The sequence below is a fragment of the Amphiprion ocellaris genome, chromosome 9, assembly GCF_022539595.1.
Source record: "Amphiprion ocellaris isolate individual 3 ecotype Okinawa chromosome 9, ASM2253959v1, whole genome shotgun sequence".
Classification (NCBI taxonomy): domain Eukaryota; kingdom Metazoa; phylum Chordata; class Actinopteri; family Pomacentridae; genus Amphiprion; species Amphiprion ocellaris.
The window spans coordinates 32,881,727-32,891,676 of NC_072774.1; the positions used below are offsets into that span (position 1 = coordinate 32,881,727).

The 9,950-nt window shown below is 39.0% G+C and overlaps 1 protein-coding gene across 3 annotated transcripts; it reads right to left on the reverse strand.

Moving 5' to 3' along the window:
* Positions 1–589: 589 nt before the first annotated feature.
* On the reverse strand, positions 590–9,121 carry seh1l (SEH1-like (S. cerevisiae)). Of its 3 annotated transcripts, none has more exons than XM_023265611.3 (9): positions 8,901–9,121; positions 8,351–8,401; positions 7,949–8,095; positions 7,646–7,857; positions 6,483–6,581; positions 6,253–6,393; positions 5,854–6,008; positions 2,592–2,745; positions 590–866 (listed from the first exon to the last, which is right to left on the reverse strand). In XM_023265611.3, the coding sequence occupies exons 1-9, from the start codon at positions 9,009–9,011 to the stop codon at positions 689–691; spliced, it is 1,248 nt and encodes a 415-aa protein (XP_023121379.1). In that variant the 5' UTR covers positions 9,012–9,121; the 3' UTR covers positions 590–688. The 3 variants fall into 3 exon arrangements, with proteins under 3 accessions (XP_023121379.1, XP_023121380.1, XP_035802021.1); XM_023265612.3 differs by lacking the exon at positions 590–866 and adding an exon at positions 1,028–1,298 and having other exon boundaries at positions 8,901–9,120; XM_035946128.2 differs by lacking the exon at positions 590–866 and adding an exon at positions 1,028–1,916 and having other exon boundaries at positions 8,901–9,119.
* Between the last annotated feature and the right edge of the window lie 829 nt (positions 9,122–9,950).

Genomic DNA, 9,950 nt, shown 5'->3' on the forward strand with positions numbered 1-9,950 from the left:
ATAGGCCCCACAATCCAGCTGATGATCAATTTCCAAGGAATCTGCTCCTAATAGTTACAATAGTTTAATCACAAAGCATCAAGACTAAGAGTGATGCTTTAAAAAGACAAACTCAGGATTCAAAACTGCTGTGGATCCATTTCAACAGAACGTCTGCATGATGATGAATCATGCATTACTTCCATAGACTACTTGTTTCACATGCTAGTCAGTCACTCATGAATGAATGTGTCCAGTTTGTGTGTGTGTGTGAGGGGAGAATAACATTCTTTTAACATCTCACTGCTTAATCTGACTTCCACCAAATATAAACCTTTACGAGCCGACAGTAACAGTGAACACATCCTCTGCTGCCACAAACAGCTGAGGCAATCTGGGAAAAAAACATTACTATTTTGTCTAATTTAACAGTTGACACAGTATGACCTTTTTTTCATTTCATACATTACTTTGAGTCTAAGCTTTAAAAAATGCAGCATTTATTACTCACAGATTAGCATACACAAATATAAAAATGGCTTTCTGTCCATATATTACATCCTCATGTCTTCCAATACCTTTTTTAAGTTATGCAGTGAAAACAACAAAACAGAGAAAAATGTGATTCTTTATTAAACATGAATGGCAGTTTTGTTGTTCTGATCCAACCTTTAACTATACAGTTAAAAAACACAAAAATAAAAAATAATCATTGCCCTTCAGCCTCAGGTAGGGGCAGCAGTGATCTTGAGGAGAGTCTGTGAGGAAGAGCCTGTGGCTGAGGCTGAATGGGCTCAGCATCACAGTGCTCTATGAGGGAGGAGGGAGGCAGCAGGTGACCATACCTGGTCCCCGCTCTGGGAGGGTCCAGAGGTGGAAAGAAATACCTGAAGCAATGAAAACAAAAAAAGACAAAGACAACAAATACAAGGAAAGGGGAGGAAAAGAAGACAACAAAAGGAATATAGAAGGAAATGAGAAATTAAAAGGAGAACGGATGCATGTATGCTTTGGAAACTAAAAATGGAGAAGAGGATGGCAGGCAGAGTAGTGAAAACGGTTTATTTTTCAAAAGCGTATGTGCAGTCAAAGCAGTGTCAAAAGCATGATGGAATCAAAACAAGGTGGAAGCTGCTCAGTACAGAAGCATGCCAAAAATGAAGATATCAATCACACACAATCTTGCATTTCAAATGCACTGACACAAGAGCAAATGGTAGCTAATGCACAAGAGACATTAGTAATATGCAGGATGCTGGTATATCTTTGGAGAGGTCAGCTGGCGGAGGGGAGGAGCAAAGGGAGCCCTCTTGCCAATCCTGCATGCAACAAGCAGTACAATACCACATTACTTTAACCCCACGTCACACTCATTTTTGTCAACAGATAACTGTAATACAACAAAACCTGCAGGTTAAATAATTTTACAACTTGAATTACAAATTTAGATTTGGTTGAAAAGTTCATTTTTCTATCACATAATTTCATACAGAACATAAATTCTGTGTTACTCAGGTTAGAGATGACTTTAAAGTTAAGTCAAAAATATTAACAAAGTTAAAAACTGAGGTTTTGTTAAGTGTGAGGTTAATAAATTGAACATAAATACAGCCACATACTAACTCTGACAAACCAGTGTTTGCTCAAACCCTATTTGTTTACTGGCACTTAAAAGTTTTGCATCACAATACATAAAACAATCATATCTGCTCATCTGTAACTGTAAAGGCAGCCTGTGTAACTTATGAACAGCAGCCACTGTGACTAAAAGTGAGAATTATGGAATAATGACAAACACTAAAACATTGTAACAAGTATAGAGGAGTTATATATCAGCAAATTCATTGAGACCAAATACGGCTGCTCATAAACTGAATACTTACATTATATAAAGCAGAATGTGTCCACTCTTCATTCAAAAGTTACACGGTCTGCTTCTGTAAATGTAAATGGCTGTATTCATACTCATATTGTATGTGTTTACAGTTGGTTAATAAGGTTCATTCGAACTGTCCTGCTCAGCAAAGAGTTTGGCAAACTTGGTCAAGGATACATTCAAATTGAAAAGAGAAATGAGAAGACAAATGCAAAGGTTTGATTTAATTTCTTGTTTTAAAATGAAAATGCTCACAAAAGATGTTGGATGTTGTTGAGTAAAGCCCTTCAAATATCTCAGTATTTACAAGCTGATCCTACTAAACAAAAATAGCTCAAAATAGCTCTAACGATTGAAATAGAAGCCACATATCAAATTCATACTAACAGATTTATTTCACTTTTTATACTAAGAAAACAGTTAGCCCTTACACTGACAATGCAACATGGAAACACAAAACCACTCTTTTAACATGCATCTGTATAAACCAAGAAGAAGTCACTTATAAACGACACCACAGCACATCCGGCTCCACAGGCTCGGTGCAGACAACCTGTATGCTGGAAGCCAGAAGCCAAGCTCTTTGCATGAGTGCAGCATTGGGTCAGTAAGAGTCCAGCAAGTTTGTAAGTGAGCAGCTGCAGTCTCAATCAGTGTGAGGCATAAGAAATGTTGTCAGTTCTGACTGGCTCTGGTCTGGGTGGGTGAGTGGCGTCAGACACACCACACCACCTACCTTCCTGCAGACATCCCATTCAGGGCATTCTGGGAGGTCTGAACAGAGGAGCCCACCACAGTGCTCATGGCTGTAGGCTGACCAGATGAACCTGTCAGCGGGCTGCCGTCTCCCTTCAAGATGCCTGTGCACTTCCAGTTGTCCATATAGTTAGCTGCACACAGACAGAAGGTTAAATTAGAGTTCATTTAATTTCCATGCAGAGGAAAATGATCAAAGAATTTGACTTTGGTCACGTAAACTTTTCACTTTCATAGGTTACCAATGAGTTTTCCTTCTGAACCACTTTAGGTGTATTACCTACTATATGTGAGTGATTAAATATGGCTTTTCTCTGCTTGAATGTCTGCTATGCCTGACCAGTGCATTTCCCCGAAGCACTGAATTCTCATGATAATGTATAATAATGGCATTTGACACTAATTTCACAGAATTTACAAGATGTTACAATGAAACACATGAATATTTGACTATGAAAGGGGTTACTGACAATGATAAACATGCAGGGAATTAGGATTATCACTCAACATTGCAGCACTTTGCAGTGTCTTTCGGCTCATAATTTTAGTTTTTTGGCCAAAGAACTCTACAGTTGTGGTTCACTTTCATAGCACCACTTTTATCTACTAAAAACTGATATTTCATTGAAAAAGCTCAGATAAACCCACTCTGCATTACTGACCCAGAAGACACACACACTTGGACACTAGCTGGGAAACAGCTGTAGCCCAGATATTTTTCTCAGACGTTGTAGAGACCAAAGTGGACAGAAAATTAGGTTTCCATTTGCCTAATTGTCAAAAATGCAACTCCAATTGAATGCTAAATGCTGATATGTATCTGCTGGACATGCAAGTAGACAACTACAGCTGGCATAATAACTTCATGCCATAGTTGCTGGTGTTTAGCTTGTTTCTATTGCCTCCTAGTGGCCGAAGAAATCAGTTCAACAATTCATTCGATTCACCATCTCTTTTCCATCCATCCATCCATCCATTATCTATACACCGCTTAATCCTCATTAGGGTCGCGGGGGGGGGCTGGAGTCTATCCCAGCTGACTCGGGCGAAGGCAGGGGACACCCTAGACAGGTCGCCAGTCTGTCGCAGGGCTACATACAGAGACAAACAATCACTCTCACATTCACACCTACGGGCAATTTAGAATAATCAATTAACCTCAGCATATTTTTGGACTGTGGGAGGAAGCCGGAGTACCTGGAGAAAACCCACGCATGCACAGGGAGAACATGCAAACTCCATGCAGAAAGATCCCAGGAAAGCCGGGACGCGAACCAGGGATCTTCTAGCTGCAAGGCGAAAGTGCTAACCACTACACCACTGTGCAGCCCCATCTCTTTTCCTTTTACTTTAATGCATACAGTATGGTGTTCACATAATCTGTGTAGGAAGACACATTTAAACACAGAGAAACATGTTTGCCTTTAAGCCGATCTTTCTCTGTTAAGTCCCTTAGCAAGGGAAGAAAATATAGAAAAGTTTTGTATTCCCTTTGCTAAGAACTTTTAAAGAACATACAGAAAGAATAAAAATAAGACAGCAGGTAATAAAAGATACCAACACAACATATCTGTGAATTGAAAACATGTTTTAAATATACTTCCACAACAAAAAATGCTGACAAATTAGCTCTATTGATAATACTGTTTCTGATTCCAGAAAATACTTGAATTTGTGAAAAGCTGGAGAAATGGCACTGCTGTGGAGTGATCAAAAGGCAGGAGAAAGCTTGATCTGGTGACAACCACCAGTTACAGGCATCAGAAATTCACCGTTCTATGTGACTTTGCAAACTGCTGGAATCCGTTCTAACCCTGGGAACAATTCAGATTGGCTGGATAGTATGGACTACCTTTCAGTCACCGTACAATTTAACTCATGGCTAAATGAATTCACTAATATTACTGACAGCAACAGATGAGCCACGCCTAAAGAGCTTGGAACTGAATACTTGAGCGCATCTGGAAGTCCCAGTATAAAAAGCGGACAAAAGCAGACTTGAAAAGAAGAACTAAATAATGGCTAGCCATGGTGAAGGTAGCAGCCAGAGTCCGAGCAACAAACCAGAAAAACCTCAGAGGAAATATGACCAAAACTTACAGAAAACAAAGAGATGTAGAGAAGTCATAGGGAAGACTGGGGAAGTAAGGAAGAGACAGTGAGTCTGTGACCTGTGCATCTCTGCTGGGCACACAGTTTAAATAACGTCATGTAGCAGAACTTGTTTCTGTTGCCTGTTTGTCAGCAAATTGTTTTTTTTTAACCTTCTGGAAATTCACTTTGTCAATGGCAACTGTCAGATAAAATCAGCCACAAGAGCAAAAGTACTAAACAACTAAGTGCTCTACAACATCATCAGCAACAATCAACAACTGACAACAACAAAATGCAAGTGACAGAAACCTTACTCTGTTTGGATTAGTTTGACAGAGCTATACTGGAATATATGAAGGATATCTACTCATGTAAAGTCAACACAGTCCACACCACACCTCTGTCATAAGAGCTTTATGCTCACTTTCACGATAAAGGACCACCTGCCCTGTCACACTCTGTTGTTGACCTGCAAACCTGCCAGACTTAACAACTCTAATGAAATATAATGGTTGCAGTCCTCTATTGTCAGCAACAGTTGTGTTTAAATCCCACGACAATTTTTCATTAATCCATATTTATTTACACCAATCAGTGAACAAGTTTGAACACTTACAAAACTAAGTTTATAAAATTACTGGCTGAGTCTCGCAAACCCTTTCCTGTTTAGCTAGATGTTGCTTAGCAATACAAAACTATGTGTAATATAACAACTGATCACTGATTGACTACATAAGTTATCTTGTCTAATACAACCATGATATATCTTTTACATATTTTAGACTTGCTAGTATCAAAATGATGCTTGAAAGGAAACATCAAAGAACCAAAAGTATCTCAACTGAGTGAACCGCTGCTGCTGCACACCACTACATGGACACACCACAGGCAACCACCAGTCTTCACCCTGTGTAAGAATGTCAGCCTTGTTTATACAGCTGTACCTCCCAATTCAGCATTCTTAAACTGACCGATCCTAACTATGAGAAAGCAAATGTCATTCAACACCTGGTAAGACTCTGTTTACCCAACGTAACACAAACCAGTATGTTACACAGTGCACTAAAGCAGCTATAAGTACAGCTGTCACCTAAATAAAAGGAAGACAAATGAGCAGGCATCAGCAGTAGCCAACAATAGTGTCCCACCTTTCCAGAGGCGAACACAGCCATCATCCCCCGAGGAGGCCAGCAGGGTGCTAGTGATGTTCCAGCTCACACGCCACACCTGGGAATTATGGTTGTCAAACTGAGCCACAGTCTGCACCTCAAACTTGGTGGGTCCTGTAGAGGTGCTCTCCTTCCTGTCAAGAGGATACAAGATATAAGAATAGTTTTGAACTACATTTTCATATCTATCACTTTTGTGTTTGTTTCCTTTGTAAAGTAGAAACAGCTAAAGTACACCTGCAAAAACTCCACATTTGGAGCATATGGGATGAATTCATAAACACAATATGCAGTATTACAGTGACTACACTCTGGTTTGTGCACTATGTGTCATTCATATGACTTTGACAAAAGAGAGAGAAAAACTGAATGAGTCACCTCATAGGAACAAGCTTAAATATTCTGACGTCTTTTGTTGCAATGGCGAGCACATGGAAAGATCTTCCAAGATTTGGAGCAAATGCGATGTCATGGACTGCATCCGTGACGGTCATCAGTGTTTCTGCTTTACCATATTTCCTTTGAAACATCAACAAAGAAATGCATTAAAAACACCAGATTTTTTTATTAATACAGTCGTATATAAACCCCAGAAAGGAAAGACCTACCGGGTGTTTTCATTATACTCATAGATCTGAACTTTCCCACCATACGTCACATTGCTGTCGTCACTTCCAACAGCAAACATTGGAGGGTGTGCACGGGAGCTGGGTGGCAGGGAGATAGAACACGATTACACTGACAGATACTTTAATGTCGATGCATTATCTGACATGCTGCTGGAAGGCCATAGCTCATACTTTTAAACTTCAGCAGTAGAAAACCTTTATAAAGAGGTCAAGTTACAGAATGTCATGAACTTAAGACAGGCCTACCAGAAACTCCTCAAAGAAGTAACAAATTCTAACAGAATGGTTCACTGTAAAAATGTTTAATTTGAATATCTCCTGAAAAGGTCAAAGCAACTCGTCCTTGCAAGAATTTTTGTCACATCCTGCTTCTTCATTCTATAGAAATTACTGTTGCTGAAGAAAGCAGCTGTACAGTGATTCATAAAGTGCCTTGTTGTTGTTACATCACTAAGCAATACTTTTTATGTTCCACGCCACAAACTGGAGCTAAAAGCTTTAATTTACAAATGAATGCTAGTAAGTTGCAAAGTGCAGAACAAGGTACGTTAAACCTTGCTACTTTGAGAAATAAGTTTAGGAGAAGCACATGACCACTACCACTTCTTCTATCACGTCAGATGGGGCAACGGGAGCTTTATTGCCATTACAATAGGAGGAAAGCATTACATTTTTTCCAGTGCAACAGGCCTTTTTCACAGCAGACATTTGGACTTGTTGTATGAGGAAAAGCAGTTATCAAGTGGTGTTCTAAACAACCTGGAAAATTTTCAACCTCCTACTTGGGAAAAAAAATAACTAAATTGTTCACGAAATCAGAGCTCTGACTGGGAAACTCAGGCCACTTATAAGCATCCTATCTTCACTGAAAAAAATGCTGTGATGTCACTAAATATAGTAGCTTCCCCAGAGGCGAATCCTACTCCAGATACACCAGCAAATGACACAGACCATCTGAAATATGTAACGTTTACTATACACTATGTTGAGATTCTGTCATTTTTAAAGAAAATAAATTACAGAAATGTGACTCGTTTATTGTAATTAGAGACACAATACAGCTAGTACTGGAAACGTAGAAGAACTGACTGTGTTCTTTACATTTCAGGTCACAACAGTTTGGATATAAATATAAGTCCAACCTGGAAGGGTTCCAAGAGATGCAGCTACAGCTGAGCTTGCAGGAGATCTCATGCTGCAAGGACCACTGACTCAAGTTCATCACATCGGGAGCCTCGTAGATCCTCACCACTCCGTCCGCAGAGCAGGTGGTCAGCATCAGGCCCATATGTTTCGGGGCGAACTTCACATCAGTCACTGATGTTCTACTGTCCACTAGAGTGGTTCTCTTTATCTAAAAACAGAGGAACATGAAGCATTTAGGTCAAATCTAGTATCAAACCAACAATCCTGCTAGTTTAACAACATGCTACAGTTGTGCTAACCCAGTGGCTCAGTCCTCTCTGTTTGTCATTAGATTCCCCTACAATCTCCTCCCAGACAGCAGCTGTTCTGTCAAAGGAGCAGGAAGCAAGAACCTGCCCAAACTCAGGATGAGCCCAGGTCACTCTCCACACGGATCCACTGTGTGTCTGCACAGAAGAAATGGGAGTTTTTGTCAAATCAGTGAACACAAACATTAATTCAAGACTAGAGACTTCAAGCTGTATCCATAACAGTAAATGTACTGTATGAGTCTACAGCAGATGTACAGTATTAAATAAAGAGGAAAGGAAAACATGTAAATATAAAATCCTGTTATGTAAAGATAGTAAACGGCTTACAACAAAACATTTTACCAGGAAAGCCTTCAGCCACTAGTTCAAACTGATGAGCAAATGGTGTACCTTCCAGCTGGCTGTGCAGTGCCACTCTCCGTTCTCACTTTTGTCCCAAACCTGAGAGGAACAAATCAAGTCGGGTCACCTCCACTCATCCATCACCAAAGGTTGTAGGTGTTTTCCATTTAAAACAGTGGGAAGAAATATTACTACTATTCCAGTACACGTAGACACATTTGTTAAACCAGTAAAATACAAAATAACGGTTCTAATCCTTCAGAAAATGTCTAAATACTTTATATACATCAGATGCCTCCACGCTTTTTACTGCTTTTCCGACAAACTCTGCAGTGTTTACATCAAATACAGTCAAGCTAGCACGTATGCTACGAGCACAATTGCTAACAAACTAGCTGGATTCAAGTACAGCTATCTTGCGGCAACAGCATAGGAGACAGATTCCGAAAACAGCCTCGTGTTAAATGTGTGAACAACTGCCAGGAAAATAAGTCAGTAAGTTCAGCAGTGAGCTACGAGTGTAGATAACGTGGACAGTGCTAACAAGCTAGCCGGGACAGCTAACGCTAACATAATCAAACTGTGATGTGTAACCCACCTTGACGCTTTGGTCACTGGAGCAAGTTGCCATTCTACGGCCGTGGAAATCGTAGGAAACATCGTGAATTAGATCTTTATGATCTGCTGCGATGCTACGAGCTACAAACATGATTAGATCCACAAGAAGCCAGCAAAACTAGCTGAACTGGTTAACTAGCAGGCCTGTCATGTGTCTACTTGTGACTGTGTGTGTTTGGCGGGTCCTCGTAGTGTGAGCAGGGAGTGTGTGCAGTGACCGGTGTTGACCACAGAGGGGCGCATTCACACAGATTTAATGTGCCCATAGACTAAACAGTCAATACTCAGACCATGTTTTTACTGCGATAGAATATATTGATACGCACTATACCGAAAAAGAACTGCAACCAGAATATGTTTTTAAAGTAAAAAAATAAACAAACAAAAAAAAACATATTGCTACCGAATCAAAAAGTCGCAAATAACATGTTAGAACCGGTTGGAACATTTCTGTGCCTCCTTCGGTCACTTGGGTTGCCAGATTTGAAAGAATATTACGCTACTGACACTCGCGTTGAACACTTTCAGAATGCAGGACTGCGGAGTAAACTATTTGTAAATGTGTATGTAATAGCGTTTGTCCATGTGTTTGTGTTTTATTTTGCATGCTCCTTAATTAAATAAATAGAAGCGAACGTGTTTTCTAAATCTAATGTTTACATATATATATATATATATATATATATATATATATATATATATATATATATAATTTTATTTTTTTACATGTATATACAAGCGTATGTTCTGGTTGACAATAAAGTGGCTATTCTATTCTATTCTATATATGTATATACATGCATGTGTGTGTGTGTGTGTATAGGAACTTTAAGGCAGGAAGGGATTACTTTCATGTAAAAAAAAACTTTAAAAAATGTGTCACTTTGACACAGAAATGAGTCTGTTTACAAGAAATATATATATATATATATATATATATATATATATATATATATATATATATATATATATATATATATATATATATATATATATATATATATATATATATATATATATATATATATAT